The sequence below is a fragment of the Corella eumyota genome, chromosome 1 (genome assembly GCF_963082875.1).
Source record: "Corella eumyota chromosome 1, kaCorEumy4.1, whole genome shotgun sequence".
NCBI lineage: Eukaryota > Metazoa > Chordata > Ascidiacea > Phlebobranchia > Corellidae > Corella > Corella eumyota.
The window spans coordinates 21,669,174-21,687,143 of record NC_137490.1 but is presented as its reverse complement, the minus strand read 5'-3'; the positions used below and the strand labels follow the sequence as shown (position 1 = coordinate 21,687,143).

Sequence of the window (17,970 nt, the reverse complement as noted above, 5' to 3'; positions counted from 1 at the left end):
TCTTTATATGGCACTGTTTTACCTAGGCTTTTTTTACAGAAACTTTTGACTTAAATTTAACAAAAATAATTACAAAATGGGTCTAACAAAGCAGTATCTTCGCTATGCTGCAACATCACAGTTTGGGATAATTGGGAGCACAAGAGCAAATATTGTTTACTTGAAAATGAGAAATACAACTTCAAGATATGTGGCAGTGGCTGCATGTGAAAATGTTAATGTTTGGGATACCAGGACATCTGAAAAAGTAGGTTCAGATTTTGGTATATGTAACTTTAAAACCATTTGTATTTATACATTTTAACAATACAAAGGTTTTTTTTATATTTATTGTCGATGTGGAAGGTCTTGTAACTTCAAGTAACGTTTGTGACCCAGATATAAGTTGATTTTAGCAGTTTGGGTATTATAGATTATGCTAGCCCAAAATTTAATCTGTCAATCGTTTTTTAGCTTAACTAGGGTGTATACTGTAAATAGCATCTACCAAAAGTCAATTTTTTTTCTAACTATTTTAAAGTTGTAACTTAACTATGCCTACATCCTTTTACTCAAAATTCTCCTACTTCAACAAACTATCCAATACTTTATCTTTCTAACTTTCCTTTTTCTATTCTTTTTTAGGTTCTGCTTCTACAAGGTGAAAAAAATGAAGTTTCTTGTCTAGCGGCAAGACCAAACCACGATCAAATCGCAGTCGGATATACTGACGGTTCGATCAAATTATTTAGTTTAATCACCGGTGATGTTTCTGTGACTTTCGACGGTCACCGTTCTGCTATTTCTTGTCTTTGTTACGACAAAGATGGCATGAGGCTAGCTTCTGGTTCAAATGTAAGTTTTATATTTTTATTATTTTTATATTTGTTTATCTTTTTTTATACATGAGTTAAACTAAAGTGCTATGTATTCAAATTAAAGTTGTAAGTTCAATAATTGTTTTACAAATTGGTTTTGGGCATAACAGGAGCTTAAACTGTTTATAGAACCTTACTAAGGGCTGCTACAGCATGAAGTTGATGGGAATCAAACCTGAGACCTTATGTAGTGAAGCCAAGTGTTTTTACTTGCTGTAGTTGCAAATATATTAAAAATATTGATCGCTTAATTTATTTTATTTACAGGATACAGAAATAGTTGTTTGGGACCTGGTAAGTGAAAGTGGATTGTACAGGTTAAAAGGTCACAAAGGGATTGTTACTCGATGTTGTTTTGTTAAACAAACCAACATGCTGGTTTCAAGGTAAACTTCAAACTTAGAAACTTTAAAACTGTATTGCGAATCTCATATATTTTATTCACTTTTTTGTGTATATATATCTTTATCCTTGATGTGGGAAGTTCGACTACACGACTTAAACATAGAGTAACATCAGTTACCCCGACCCAGTCTTAAATTGCCTGTAGCTGTTTGGGTTATTATAGAGACTATAATTGCCCGGTAATTATGCTGCTGGTTATGTGCTGGCTAAGTAGGAGTTTATAACGTTTATAGCACCTTACTTAAAGGCGCTACAGCATGAGAGCAGTGGGGATCAAATCTAGAACCTCATTTACTAAAGGAAGTGTTCTAACCTCTACACAACGCTACCATTTTTTTGGGACATTTTTTAAATTACCTTAAATATTTGATTTTTGCATATCATTAAACAGTTTATTTATTGGCGTTAAATACACAAAAAGTTTGGCCTGTTGTAGTTTAGGTAATATTAATTTAATATTTTTGATTTTATGTTATGTTTAGTTCGAAAGATACTTACATTAAATGGTGGGATTTGGATACCCAACATTGTTTTAAAACAATGGTCGGACATCGGGCTGAGGTGAGACTAATACCATATTATAATTTATTATAATATTACGAAAAACAAATTCAGCAAAAAATAATATATAATTTATCTAAAAAAATTTGAAAAAAATTACATTTAATATGTACACGAAATTTATAATTTTGTATGCATGGTTGTATTATAAATATTATAGGGTAAAAATAGGTTATGATTAAATTGTTTTACCATACTGTTTTTGACAAACAAAGGTATGGACATTTATATTAACCCCAGATGAAAGAAAATTAATTAGTGGAAGTTCAGATTCTGAGTTGAGAGTTTGGGAGATCAAGTTCAACTCTGACAAGGTTTGATTTTTATTATATTTATAGAATTAAATGATTAATTCATGTAATTTTTATAAATTTTTTTGCTTTAGCTGTAGCAGAATACATGCCTGTTTTTGAATTTCCTGTGTCTGTTTAATATTTTAAGTATTTATTTGCGTTGTTTTATGTTTAGAATGAGTTGGAACCAACTGAAAAAATTAGGAAAGATAATGAAAACTCTGACTCAGATGAAGGTAATAAATTGTACATAATAAACGTTTTTGAAGTTTATATATATCTGAACTGAAGACACAATAAAGTCTTGGGTTTAAACACCCACTGCTACTAAAAGTTTGCTATGTGCTCCTATGCTGTAATGGCCCTTATGTTCTATAAACATACATTTGCTGAGACAAAAAATATTCATCAGTGTAATTTAGACCATTTCTATTAAAAAATATCTCAATCTGTCAACTTAAGATAGGGTCAGGTTAACAAATGTACTCCGTGATAAGATCGACAATAAATTTAAGACAAAAAAATATATATTCTTAGTTGGAATATAGACTTTTCTTTATACAATTTATTTATATGTTACTAAAAATGCTGCATTTGTTAAAACTAAATATTTATTTTTTAGAAAATATGGACAACCAACAAGTAGTCTGCACTAAACTTGGTTCTATAACGAGGAACTCACACCATCGTGTGGTGGGCCTAAATATAACCCATGATGGAAAGTTTCTACTCTGTCATGTAAGTGTTTACCCTGAGTATTATGTTCTTGTATAAACTACATTTTTACTTCAGTAAATTTAATCACTAGTATTAGCCTAAAAATTGATTTAAAATATGTTATTTCAAGGGGAATGATAAGACAGTTGAAGTTTTTCAAGTATTAACGGAGTCCGAGATTGAAACAAATTTAAAGAAAAAACTAAAACTTTTAAGGAAAAAGAAAAAGAAAGAAAATGAGGGAAATAACGGTAAAAGTTGTTTGTATTTTTGTATTGGAATTTCAAGCTTATTTTGAATTTGTAATTATAACTTAATAGAGTATATATATAATAATAAATTTTGTAATATCAATATGCAAAAATTGGTATTTAAATGCATTATTTTTAAATACCAAAAAGTAGGTTTCGTTATATTTAGATAAAAAATAAAGTAACAAAATTAAACTGTTACCCTTCATGTTTAATGGTTAACTATGATTATGTAAAATAATATCAATTGACATCTTTTATAACAGCAACTTCTATGGAAGAAGAAAGTTTAAAAATTGAACGAAGTATTGTTGATGAAATTAAACAAAGAGGAATTTATTCATGCTCTGGAAAAATTTGGTAAACTTGGTTTAAAACTTAAAGTAAAACTCTTTTTTTTAACTGTATTTGCTTGACAATATTCTTATTAATATTATTTTACCAATTAATCTTTATATAACAAAGCTTAGTGAACGATATATATACATATATATATATATATATATATATCTATGTCCATTTTATAGCCCTGCAAATTAAAAAGAAAAACTGATTTTTGTGATTTTCGAGTAAATTATTGGAGAAGAGGGGCATATTAGTTAAGAGTTGGGACTATAATACGATAATAAAAATCTTCATTGTAGAGCGGGCTATCAACTAGTTATTAGTAATTTATCCTAAAGCAATTCAACTCAAACAAATAAAGTTGTTTTATATTTACCACTTATTTTTGAGCATCTTAACATTTAAAATCATTAAAAAGTTATAAACTTATCAATTAACAAAATTAATTTTAAAAATATAAAAAAGAATTCTATTTAAAAAATTGCAATTACTTCTTCTTGAATGATTAACTTTTTATTTAATTTTAGTTCATTGGTATCTGTCCAGTCAGCCCAGGATGTCCACATTGCTTCACTTTTAACTAACAACCAAATTGAGATAATTCAAGTGAAAACATCGACCAATAAACCCGAGTTATCAACTTTAAAGAAATTATGGAATATGGGCCATAGAGGGGAGACAAAATCTATGTGTTTTACTGAGGATGGAATGGCGTTGTTGACTTCCTCAGCAGAAACTGTTAAGCTTTGGAACAGGTTTGGTTTATAATGTTTTTTTTTTATTATATAACTGTTGATTTAAAAAAAAAAATTGAATTTGGGTTTTGATTTAAGAGAAAACTTTTAACAAGTAGTTAAAATAATTTTTCTTGGGATTTTTGTGAAAATTAAGTTTTTTATTTAATAAATAAGTTGTTGGAAAACTTTTTATAAGTTTAATAAATAAACACTTTTTTAATGATATTATGACATAAAAGTAATTGGAATTGAACCCTGCCTTATAAAATAGTGGCAGGACACTTGGGTGCACAATTTATAAGTTCAACAATTTGGTTTTTCGTGTTTTTTTTTTCGCTGGCGCAATAAACAGTACATAGAAATAATTGGTTCACTGTTCAACTTCAATTAATGTTTAACCTTGTAATTACATATTAGACTACAATAATGTCTATTGCCTTTAATCACTGTCCTACAATAAAACAGTACCACCATAACATAAAAATTATGCAAAGATCCATTGATTTTAAAATTTATTATATTTCACAGGAGTAGTCGACAATGTGTACACACCCTTAAATCCCTGCACACCAAATGTTGTCTGATAGCGCCTGGTGATTGTTACGCTTTATTGGCTACACAAGAGGGCAGTATTGAGGTTCATAATATTGCTTCAGGTAAGTCGTAAAATTAAAATTTAAAATATTTTTAGGTACTTGTGCTGTAAATATTGTAGTAATAACCCTGTATTGTTAATTGCTTTTATTGTTTCATAAAGGGCAGTAACAATGTGGTCTTGTCAAATTTAAGATTATTATAATTTTATATATATCTTTATTCTCGATGTGAAAAGTCGACTTCACAACCTAAACATAGGGTAACATCATTTACCCCAACCCAGTCTCAAGTTATTTTTGGCTGTTTGGGATATAATAGATTATAATTGCCCGTTAATTAAACTGCTGATTAAGTGTTGGCTCAGCAGGAGTTGATATCGTTTATATCGCCTTACTTAAGGGCGCTACAGCATGGGATCAATGGGGATTGAACCCACGACCTCATGGTGGTGTAGCAAGTGTTCTTACCACTACACCACGCTGCCGATTTTAATCAACAGTCATTTTTTTTGTATAGAAAACCAACATTGAAAAATGAATTTTAAATTTTTTTTGCATAGGAACCAAACTTGAAAGTATAAAAGCTCACGACTCCAACATTTTTTCTCTGATCCTACAACCTAACAAGAAAGGTTTAGTGAGTGGGGGAGGGGATAAAATATTAAAATTCTGGGATTTTGATCTAATTAAAGAAGACAATTCAAACATGAGGTTATTTCTTATATTGTTTTTATAATAATTAAAAAACTAACTTTAATTTTGTAGTGTTTTTTAAAAAAATATAAACAGTAATTTATAGTTTTGATTTTTATGAATTTATGTTTAGTTTTTTGTATTCAATTGTTTTAGATAATTTTTAATAAAACCGTTAAAGTTAAACTACTTCAAATAAGGCTATAAAGTCTTTCAAAAATTTATTTAATCTTGTTTATTTTGATTTTTTAGATTAACTTTGAACCATTCTCGATCGTTACAACTTGATGATGAAATCCTCGCTGTTGATTTTACTTCAGATAAAAAACTTGTTGCTGTTTCGTTACTGGATTCAAGTGTGAAAATATTTTACGCCGACACATTAAAGGTAAATGAACAAGATTTTTCTAAAAAAAAATTTCTTAAGCTAAAGCTAAGAGCTTTTATTTTATTGTTGGCCGGTACATTTAATCTAATACGGCAGCATTGTGTAGTGGTAAGAACACTTGCTACACCACCATGAGGTCGTGGGTTTAATCCCCACTGCTCTCATTCTGTAACGCCCTTGAGTAAGGCGCTATAAACGGTATAAACTCCTGATGAGCCAGTACTTAATCAGCAGCATAATTATCAGGCAATTATAATCTATAATATCCCAAACTGCTGAAAGCAAATTAAGACTGGGTCGGAGTAACGGTTGTTACTCTATGTTTAAGTCGCACATTCGACTTTCCCACATCAAGGATAAAGATGTATACAAAAAAATAAAAATATCAACCCACCTTTAAGTTTTTATTTTATTAAAACATTTAAACAGGAGAAATAAGTTATTAGGTGAGTTTGTCCAGGACTGAGTTTTATAGAGTTAAGTTGTCCAAAATTTGGTTGCCTTCAGGTCAACTAATCTGTAGTTTATGTTGTTCTCAGGCTAAGTTAACTTGAGTTAAGTTGTCTTTAAGTTAAAATGTTATTAAAATGATTTTGTTGCTTCCTAAAAACGACGTTATTTTAAGAGTTTTATCACTACAAAAAACACAAAATGAAATAGCAAGCTCGAAAAATTACTAGTTTAAAACTGTTACAACTTAGAATTATTACTCAACAAGTTTTTTTGACTTTTATTTAAAATATATCAAAATATGATAATGTAAAAAATAAAAATAATTTTCATTTAGTTTTTCTTATCTCTGTATGGCCACTCCCTTCCAGTTACATGTATAAGTATAAGCACTGATGGAAGTTTGATTATAACTGGATCTGCTGACAGAAATGTTAAAATATGGGGGCTGGATTTTGGAGATTGTCACAGGTTAACTTAATTTTATTTAATGTTATTATACAACATATTTGTTCAACAAACTTGCTTTTAAAAACAACACAATCTTTTTTGTTTTGTATAACTAAGTAAAAATGACATTTAAAACCGGCAGCGTGGTGTAGTGGTATGAACTCTTGCTACACCACACATGAGGTCGTGGGTTCAATCCCCACTGATCTCATGCTGTAGTGCCCTTGAGTAAGGCGCTATAAATGGTACGAACTCTTGCTAAGCCAGCACTTGATCAGAAGCATAATTACCGGGCAATTATAGTCTATATAATATCCCAAACTAGCAACTCGAGACTGAGTCAGAGTAACTGATGTTACTCTATGTTTAAGTCGCGCATTCGACTTTCCCACATCGAGGATAAAGATATATGCAAAAAAAACAAAAAACTAAGTAAATATTGTAGCGCACTACTTTATTGACATACGAAGCGTAGTATGTGTGTTTACGTTATACGCATGTTGTTATTACCTTTTTCCTAATTACTTAAGCGTCCCGCTGTTATCTTATCTTTCATTCTGTAATTCACCGTTAAACTAGTAAGACGCTTTCTCACTGCTATTTAACTGCTACATTGGTGACCCCGACATCTAGAAACGACATTTCTAGAATGATTAAAGAAGAGAATTCTGTTTCTTTAAAATTGCCAAGCTTTTGGTCAGCTCATCCGAGAGTTTGGTATCAACAAGCAGAAGCTCAGTTTGAGTTAAGAAAAATAAATGTTGACCAGACGAAATACTTGTATGTGGTTGCTGCCTTAGATCAAGATACTGCCCTTCGGGTCATTGATTTATTGGAAAACCCTCCAAGCAATGACAAGTATGAAACACTCAAACAAAGATTGCTAGGAACATTCACGCTTTCCGCACAAGAAAGGGCTTCTCGGTTGCTAAACATGCCTGGTTTGGGAGACCGCAAACCGTCCGAATTAATGGATGAAATGCTGGCACTGTTAGGCGATCACAAATCGTGTTTTATTTTTCAACACCTTTTTTTGCAACATCTACCAGAGGATGTACGTTTAGTTCTTGCCCATGATTCATTCGCAAACATGCGTGCACTTGCGCAACGTGCCGATGCTGTATGGATGGCAAGAAATGCTCCATCACCTTACGCCATTTCTCGAGTTAATCGGACACTAACTGAGCGAAAACCCGATAAGAATGGCGATTCTCTATGTTTCTATCATCGCCGGTTTGGAAACAGGGCCAGAAAATGCGTTCCTCCTTGTAATTTTTCGGAAAACTAAATGGCCGGTTGCTGTCAGCGGCAGCAACCGGTAAACAAAACAATTTATTTTTTGTGCACGACATCAATTCCAAAATTAGATTTCTCATCGACACTGGTGCTGAAGTAAGTGTTATCCCGCCGACCAGTTATGAGCGACGAACAAAAACCAAACAACAACCACTTCTTTCCGCTAATGGAGGCAAAATATGCACATATGGGACTAAAATGACAAAAATTTGCTTACCTGTTGGTACATTTTTATGCAAGTTCGTTATTGGGGATGTTCTTAGGCCACTTCTTGGTGCAGATTTTTTGCGTAAAAACTCCTTCCTAGTAGACATAAACGGCCAAAAGCTTTTGCAAAAACCAGTTTTAAAAAACGACCCTCCACAAAAATTGGTATTGCAAGTCAATTCAACATATACATCGTTATTGCATCAGTTTCCAGGGCTTACGTTGCCACGTTTTGATCAAAAGACCACTAAGCACAATATCATGCATTACATTCCCACCATCGGTCCACCTGTTCACGCACGAGCTCGTCGATTGCCACCCGAGAAGCTTATTATTGCCAAAACGGAGTTTACAAAGATGTTGGAAATGGGCATAATTCAACGCTCCTCTAGTCCTTGGTCTTCACCCCTTCATTTGGTGCTCAAAGCTTCTGGAGGTTGGAGACCGTGCGGTGATTATCGCCGTCTAAATGCATTCACAGAACCGGATCGTTATCCGATACCCAATATACAAGATTTTACATCGCATTTAGACGGTTGTTGCCTATTTTCTAAAATAGATTTAGTCAGAGGATATCACCAAGTGCCAGTGGCCCCTGAAGATATACCGAAGACCGCTGTCATAACTCCATTTGGCCTTTTTGAATTCAGGCGCATGCCGTTCGGGTTAAAAAATGCTGCACAAGCTTTCCAGCGACTCATGGACAGTGTGTGTCAAGGTCTTAATTTCGTGTTCGTCTATCTGGATGACATATTGGTAGCAAGCAAATCTGAGAAAGAGCACCTTGAACACTTAAAAAGTCTTTTTGAAGTTCTGTCACTAAACGGCTTAGTCGTTAACATTGACAAATGTCGATTTGGCAAATCAGAACTCAACTTTCTAGGGCATTTGGTTAACAAAGCTGGAATAATTCCTTTACCGGATAAAGTAAAAGCTATTACGCAAATGCAGCCCCCTAAAACTGTTAAAGGACTACAGGAGTTTGCCGGAATGATAAATTTTTATTTTCGTTTTATTCCTGATGCCGCACGCATAATGACGCCAATTTATAAAAGTTTGTCAGGAAAGCCAAAAAAGTTGATCTGGAATAAGGACACGCAATTCGCTTTTGACAAGGCAAAATTGTCACTTGCTAATTGTACCATGCTTCATCACCCCCAGGCGCATGCTACAACAGCCTTAACGGTTGACGCATCACAACAGGCGGTTGGTGCCGTTTTGCAACAAGTAATTAATGGAAAGTGGACACCTCTTGCTTTCTTCAGCAAATATTTACGACCTGCCGAAATAAAATATAGCGCATTCGATCGGGAACTGCTGGCAATGTATCTAGCTGTTCGCCATTTTCGTTATTTTCTCCAAGGTAGAGTATTTACCATCTACACAGATCACAAACCACTTACTTTTGCTTTTTCTAAAGCCACTGATCCTTGGTCTAATCGACAACAACGACATCTGTCGGCTATTTCCGAATATACGACTGATATTCAACATATTAATGGAAAAGAAAATTATGTCGCAGACGCATTGTCACGGGCTAACATTTCCTGCATTAAAAATAACGTTATCGATCTCGATTTTGAGATTTTTGCCGCAGACCAACTTGTACCGGAAGTACAAGCATATCGTACCGCAGAAACTAATCTGAAAATTGCTGATATAAATATGGGCATCAAGGGCGCGACTGTTTTGTGTGATGTCTCAACTGGTAAGCCTCGTCCCATTGTTCCTTTGTCATGGAGAAAGAAAATATTTCATACTTTGCACGACTTATCACATCCTTCAATCCGAACTACCCGCAAATTAATTGCTTCAAAATTTGTTTGGTCGGGTCTCAACAAGGATGTTGGCACATGGGCAAGACAATGTTTTCCTTGTCAGAAATCAAAAATTCAACGGCATGTGCAAACTCCCTTATCTACATATCCAGACGCAAAAGCTCGTTTTACCGATATAAATATCGATATTGTCGGCCCTCTTCTCCCATCAGACGGTTACACGTATTTGCTAACCATAGTCGATCGTTTTACCAGATGGCCAGAAGCAATTCCGATGAGAAATTCAACAACAGATACATGTGCAAAAGCTTTTTTATACAATTGGATATCGCGATTTGGTATTCCTTTAAATATGTCGTCTGATCGAGGATCGCAATTTACCTCTAATGTCTGGAGATCTATAAACGCCTCACTCGGCATTCAGTTACACCACACGTGTGCTTTCAGGCCGCAATCCAATGGTTTGGTTGAGCGATTACATCGCCACCTTAAAAGTTCGTTAATGGCGCGGTTGACTGGACCTAACTGGACGAATCAACTTCTATGGGTGCTTTTAGGTATAAGAACCGTTCCTAAAGAAGATTTAAAGGTGTCGTCGGCGGAGCTAGTATACGGCGCCCCAATTACTGTCCCAGGGGATTTCATTTTTCATGACCCTGACAAAACAAACAGCGAACAAAAATTAAAGCTTATACGCGAAAAAATCAGCCAGTTTATGCCACAACCCATGTCACGCCACGCAAATCAAACTACATATGTCCCTCAAACTTTAAAAACTTGTAAATATGTTTTTATTCGAAAAGATGCTCATCGCCCTCCACTGACAGCACCTTATGAAGGACCATGTTATGTAATAAAGCGTGATATAAAAACTTTTATTTTGGATATTGGTGGTACCAAACAAACTTTGTCCGTTGATCGTTTGAAACCAGCCAACGTTGATTTGACGCAGCCTGTTCAAGTGGCAATACCCAAAAAACGTGGAAGACCAAAAACGAAACAAAATTAACTGTTTTTTTTTGTAATTTTTAATTTTCTTATAATTTTTACTACGCTTCTGGGGGGGAATTGTGTAGCGCACTACTTTATTGACATACGAAGCTAGTATGTGTGTTTACGTTATACGCATGTTGTTATTACCTTTTTCCTAATTACTTAAGCGTCCCGCTGTTATCTTATCTTTCATTCTGTAATTCACCGTTAAACTAGTAAGACGCTTTCTCACTGCTATTTAACTGCTACAATATGACATTTAATTCTTGTTTGCAATTTTTATATAAGTTTTTTTAATGGAGTGCAAAAAATAATAAAAAAATAAATTTTTATCCAAATTGCAATGAAGGCCTAGGCTTTTTATAAACAGTATAGAAAAAGATTCTATAAAATTTTTTAAATTTTGATACCAATTTTTATTTAATTTTTGTAGATCATTATTTGCTCACGATGATGATGTAACATGTGTGAAGTTTATTCCCGATACTCATTTGTTCTTCAGTGCAGGGAAAGATGGGTTCATTAAACAGTGGGATGCAGATAAGTTTATTCTTATTCAAATTATGCAGGTTTGCTGTGTTTAGATGTTGCTTAATGTAAAGAGACCAATTTTTATTGTAGTAAAACAAATTAACAAAACTAAATTCCTGCTTTCTGCTCAATATTTCAATTGTCATAATATGGTTGTAACTTTTAACTTATACTTGCCTGCAGTAATGCACCACAAACGGCAGTTTTATTTAATTTGTAGGCCTATAATTTGGACATGCCAAGCTTCATTAAATATAAATATATTAAAACAGCAAACTTGTGGACTTTCTTGAATAAAACATAATTCTCAAATTGTTAGCAAAATAATTTTTTTATATTTAAAAAAATAAATAATATAAAAAATTAAAATATTTTTGTAGTCTCACATTGGGGCAGTGTGGTGTCTTACAGTGAGCAGGGATGGTGATCACATGGCATCAAGTGGCCGTGACCGCTCCCTCAGGTTGTGGGAGAAAACATCAGAGATTATTATTCCTGAGGAAGAGAGAGAACAAGAGAGGGAAGAGAATGAGGAAAAAAGTTTCGTCAAAAGCCAGGAAACTTTGGTAAATTTTTATATTTATTTTGTTCATAAAAACTAGTTCATTGCCCACCCAAAGATGGGATCCCAATTTCTATAGGTAAGTTACAACTAATATTTACTTGTGATAATTTATCTATACACCACAAACCACAGTTTTATTCACTATGTAGGCCTATAAATTGGACATATACAGTTCACTATGCTTTACTATAAATAGAGATTTAGGGTTTTATGAATTGCAAAATCTTATTTTGTGTAACTTTTATTAAATTTACAAGTTGATTTTTATAAACTAAATTTACAAGTTGATTTTTATAAACTAAATTTACAAGTTGATTTTTATAAACTAAATTTACAAGTTGATTTTTATAAACTAAATTTACAAGTTGATTTTTATAAACTAAATTTACAAGTTGATTTTTATAAATTAAATTTACAAGTTGATTTTTATATTTAAGCAACATAAACATTTTTTTGTAAAAATTTTAACTTTTATTTTATTTTTACATCAAGGTCAAAGGTGAAGGTGAACAAGAGGAGGTAGGAAGAGCAAGCAAAACAACATCCACGTCGATCCGGAGCACAGAGAGGATCATGGAGGCACTGGAGGTAAATTTAAACTATTTAATATATTTAAAACTAGTTGATAGCCCTCTCTATGGTGGAGATTTAATTTGTAGTAATGTGATAGCAACTTTCAACTAATATTTGTCTGTGGTAATTTACCTGTGTACTATAAATAATAGTTTTTATTGATTATTAACGCATTCAAATCGGACACTCATATATATTATCCACTAAGCTTTATTCTATATAGATTAGACAATTGTTGTTGGTTACAACTTACAGTTAATATTTGTTAGCGATAATTTACCAGCACACCACAAACAGCAGTTTTATTTATTTTGTAGGCCTATAATTATATATAGTATTTTTTTACTAATTTTCATGTTATATATATATTTACAATAGTACCATTTGAATCACTAAAAGCTACAAAATATAAATGTTTTATTTGAATTTTACAAGTATAATACTTCTCAAGGTATACTATAGGGTTACAACAGTATTGTAAACTTTATTTTTGTTATAGTTATATGATGAAGAAACAGCAAAGGAGAAAGAACATATGTTAACACACAAAAATAAACAGGTATGAATAAACCACATTAGAATAAAACCCCTTCTACTTACATAATTGACTAAATATTTTAAAGCTTTATCCCCCTTTATTATTTTAATCGATTTTATGTAAAACTTAAAAAACAATTCTTTTAAATTTTTTAGGTGCCTTATGTTTCGAAACATCCAATTTTAATGGCACAAGGAAATTTACCAGTAAGTCATTTTATTAAATTATTTATTTAAATTTTGTTTTCTTTATATTTAATTTTTATTTTAATTTTTTTTAAATTTTTCCAGGTTTTATTTCATGTGCTTGGGGTGATAAAGAAAATTAAATCGAGGTAAAAGTTTGTTATTTAAAAAAAATTTTTGAAAAAAAAAAAGTTTGTTAAAAATTTGGTCACAACTTTTAACTAAAACTTTTTTTTTGTATATATCTTTATCCTTAATGTAGGAAAGTCGAATGCGCGACTTAAACATAGAGTAACAACAGTTACTGTGAACCAGTCTCAATTGCCTGTGGCAGTTTGGGATGGTAAAGATTATAATTGCCCGATAATTATACTGCTGATTAAGTGCTGGCTCAACAGGAGTTCATACTGCTTAAGCGCCTTACTCAAGGGTGCTACAGTATGAGAGCAGTGGGGTTTGAACCCACCACCCCATATTTGGTGTGGCAAGTGTTCTTACCACTACACCACGCTGCATTTGCTTTCTATAATTTACCTGCGCACCACAGAAAGCAGTTTTATTTATTTTGTAGGCCTATTTAAATTGGACATATTATTGTATTTTTATATAAATTGTAAGTTTTATCATATTTGTTTTAGTGAATTAGAAGAGTCGTTATTAGTTCTCCCATTTTCTTATGTCCCAAACTTGTTAAAAGTTCTCAATATTTTGGTGAAAAAGGGAAGAGAAGTGGAACTAGTTTGTAGATGCATATTCTTCTTATTAAGGTAAAAATCAAGTTTTTAATTTCACTTTATTAAAGACTGAACTACCAGGTGTTCAGCTATATTGTAACAGTAAGAACACCTGGCTTTACTACATAAGGTCCTGGGTTGGAACCCCACTGCTTTTATGTATTAATGGTACAATTTTTGCGCAACTAAAAGGGGGCTTAATTATTGGGCAAATATATTCAGTAATATTTTTAACTGGCAAGTTAGTTTGAGACTGGTTCAGGGTTACGAATGTTACTCTATGTATATGCTAAAAAGTTGACCATTCCACATTAAAACTGGGTTTGGTGACCATGCGATAATATACTATAAAATCTTTATGTAAACATTAATACTTTTGGCATGTTTTAAATTATTAAATTGATTTTGTCATTTTTTCTCGTCGCATTGTTGTAATATTAATTGTATATCGTATTTATTATTTATTTTTATCAATGTGCGAAAAACCAAAATAAAAAAAAAGTATAAAAATGTACAAAAAAAAAATAAAAAGAATTAAATTTAAAGGCACAGAGTTAAGTATCAAAAAAGGTTTTATAGAAATAACTATTCTATATTATTCTAATTATTTATCTTTTTTTAGAATCCATCATGGGCAAATAACATCAAACGAAATGTTGGTTGATATTTTGGGTCAACTTCGAATCAATACCCAATCTCAAGTTAAAATATTAAGGGTAATTATATAATTAATAGTTTTTTTAAACTTATTTCTGTTTAGTAAATTTGTGTTAGAATTCTCCTTTGTTAAACTTTGGCACTCTATAATAAGCAGCTTAGTGGAGTGAATAAAACACATGAGGTCTTGAGTTCGATCCAACTTGCTCTTATGCTGTAGCATGCCTGTAAGTAAGGCGCTATAAACTGTATTAAATCCTGCTGAGCCAGCACTTAATCAGCAGCATAATAATCGGGCAATTATAATCTATATAATATCTCAAACTGCTAAAGTCAGCTTTAGACTGAGTTGGAGTAACTGATGTTTTATGCTTAAGCCGTGGAGTCGACATTTTTACATTAAGGATAAACAAATAAAAAATTAAACTTAGGACACGATCGGGTTTAACATTGCTGCTCTCAACCACATTAAATCCGACCTGGAGACCCGGGACGAAACCGAATTGTTCTTGGACGCCACCCAGCGAGTTAAATCTAAGAATAAAAAGAAAAGAAAGAGGGAGCAGATCACTAGAGCCCTTCTTACGATGTGATGACGTCATTAGGTTTGCTGTAAATGACGTCATAATTATCCATCACCTGTGTTACGTTCCTTACGCAACATGTGACGTCATTTAAAGGCCTATGACGTTACTTACAACGAGATGACGTCATTAAAATGATTATAACGTTACTTTTAACGTTATGTTGTCATTTAAACTTTTGCCAATAAAAAATTCTGAAAATAGTAAAAAAATTAGTGGTTTTATAAACTTTTCTATTTCTATAATTTATTTAAATCAAAGAAGCTGCCAAGAAAACAATTTAAATTCTGACTTTGAAACCCAAACACATTTTCCCTCATTATGGGATTACAATTTGATGTTATTTGAATTCAAGTAAACCCTATTTTAAAATATAAAAATAGAATCTTGAAAACTTTGAAGTTATAAATGATTTAAATCACGTTTAAATGCGGGCATTTAATTAAAGGGCGACGGGGCAACCATTTACGTTACTTAAGATGACGTATTTGTTATTCTATTCAACAGAATTTGGTTATTGGATAGAATAATTTAAATATTAGTTTGCTAAAAAAACAGTTTTAAGCAAAACAATTACGTGATAAAAATAATATTTTAACTCTAACTTTATTTTTTTATTTTTGTTGTTTTTAAATAACCGAATCATATTTTGTTAAAGATTTTGGTTTAAGAAAAGTGTTAAAATTGCTCTTCTTAAGATACCTTATGCAACGGTATTTTATGAAGTCCTAAATTATATAATTTAAAGTACTAAAAATAAGATAATTTGCCACATTTTTTCGTTCTTAACTATTTCTTTTAATTTTGGTATAAAGTTTATTAAGCGGTTTTTCAGTTGGTTAACTTTTTAACTATGTTCTTGTAAACAGGTAAGTCGGTAACGGGGTAATATCACGTATCTAATCGGATTTACCCTGACAAGAATTTTGTAACACTTCAAAACCTGAATAAAAACAAGTTTATTCGAAGCTAGGATTCTATTTTAATGAATCATAAATAATGTATTTACACTTTTACATTGTTTTAACAGAACTGATGACCTATAATTAAGGGATTATTTGTGTTTTGCTCACTAATTTTAACGTGTACGTGCTATACATAATGTGCTTTAAAAATGGTTACTGTTTTGGGGGTCATTTACCTTTTATTGGGACTTTTAATCGTGTAGCAATTTTAACGTCTTGTTGTTTAAAAATTTAACCGGCAGAATGATGTAATAGTTAGAACACTTTCTACATTACTTGAGGTCCTGGGTTCGATCCTCAGTGATATCATGCTGTAGCGCCCATAGGCAAGACGCTACAGCATGACGGTATAAAATTTTGCTAAGCCAATACTTAATCAGCAGTTAATTAAATGGCAATTATAATCTATAATTCCAAACTGGCAAAGTTAACTCGAGGCTGGGTTGGGGTAACTGATGTTACTCTATGTTTAAGTCGCGCATTTGACTTTCCCACATCGAGGATAAAGATATATACAAAAAAAGGAATCAACAACAACCCTGGATGTTATGTAGCCTTTTTTACACTAGGATTAATTGGGAATGTAATAAACAACCCAATAATATTTATGTTTTTTAATATATGACGTCATAAACTATTAACAAAATATTTTGACACGACATAAACTTCACTTTTTCGCTCAAACTTTGATTTGCCCAACCCACTTTTGTTTGATAAGATATTACTTAAAAATTCGTGCGGTTAAAATTTTTAATGATAAATAATTTGTCATTTTATCGGACAAAAATCTTATTTTTAAGGGTTTAATCTTCCGAGTAAAAACGTTTTTGATATCAGCAAACCTTAAAAAGGATTGGATGTTAGTAAATTTTGATTTTTCTAGGAAAAAAAATGTTTTTGGAAGCTATTAAGATGGAGGCTAGACTTTGGTATAAAATTGGCTATGCTAGTAATTTATTTCGTTTTATATATTGAATATTAATGCCAAAATAGTTAGGTTTAAACTTTAGCTTATTAACTATTAAAGAAACAATTTAATGTTAATCTATTTCAAAAATCTGTTAAAGAATTCTTTTCCGTTTGGTATTTTGTTACCTAATTTATCTTATCAATAAAAATAAAATCAGAAATTTGATTTTTTATGTCACGAATTTGATTTTATCTTGAAATTATTTTTTACCGGCTATTTTCTAAAACTTTAAATTGTTCATAAAATAATTTATTTTAATATTGCCAACCTATTTTTGTACTTATAATTTTATAAATAGAAACAATTTTTAAATTTAAGTTTTAGTCAAAAAGTTTAGAATTCTTAAATAGAAAGATCGTGGTCACAGTCACCCATGCACATTTGGGTTACGAAATTTTTTATTTTAATTTTAAACACTTTTTTATCCGGTGAATGTGTAAAAAATTATACAAATGTTTATTTAATAACTCTAAAGGTATTTTTATGTGCATTTGTACAATAACATTAAAGTTAAAATATACTTAAAACATCTAAATATGGATAAAAAATGTAATAAACCGTAATAAAGTGTATTTTATGCGTTAGTTAAACTAAGACTGCAATTTTTTTATATCAATTTTTTTATCATGTTTAATCGCATATAACACCAAT

General features: G+C 31.6%; 2 protein-coding genes across 2 annotated transcripts; both read left to right on the top strand.

Moving 5' to 3' along the window:
• The first annotated feature begins 44 nt into the window (after positions 1-44).
• Positions 45-15,663, top strand: LOC145745312 (WD repeat-containing protein 3-like). The gene is made up of 23 exons (XM_082563353.1): positions 45-247; positions 625-834; positions 1,125-1,243; positions 1,745-1,823; positions 2,039-2,137; positions 2,292-2,352; positions 2,739-2,854; positions 2,964-3,084; positions 3,351-3,444; positions 3,957-4,184; positions 4,695-4,822; positions 5,323-5,473; positions 5,708-5,843; positions 6,631-6,764; positions 11,451-11,586; positions 11,929-12,114; positions 12,606-12,701; positions 13,186-13,245; positions 13,380-13,430; positions 13,515-13,558; positions 14,048-14,176; positions 14,766-14,859; positions 15,232-15,663. The coding sequence occupies exons 1-23, from the start codon at positions 77-79 to the stop codon at positions 15,391-15,393; spliced, it is 2,805 nt and encodes a 934-aa protein (XP_082419479.1). The 5' UTR covers positions 45-76; the 3' UTR covers positions 15,394-15,663.
• LOC145763730 (uncharacterized) lies at positions 7,393-8,124 on the top strand. Its single transcript, XM_082575240.1, has one exon. It carries the CDS (start codon positions 7,393-7,395, stop codon positions 8,029-8,031), a length of 639 nt encoding a protein of 212 aa, XP_082431366.1. The 3' UTR covers positions 8,032-8,124.
• Positions 15,664-17,970: the final 2,307 nt, after the last annotated feature.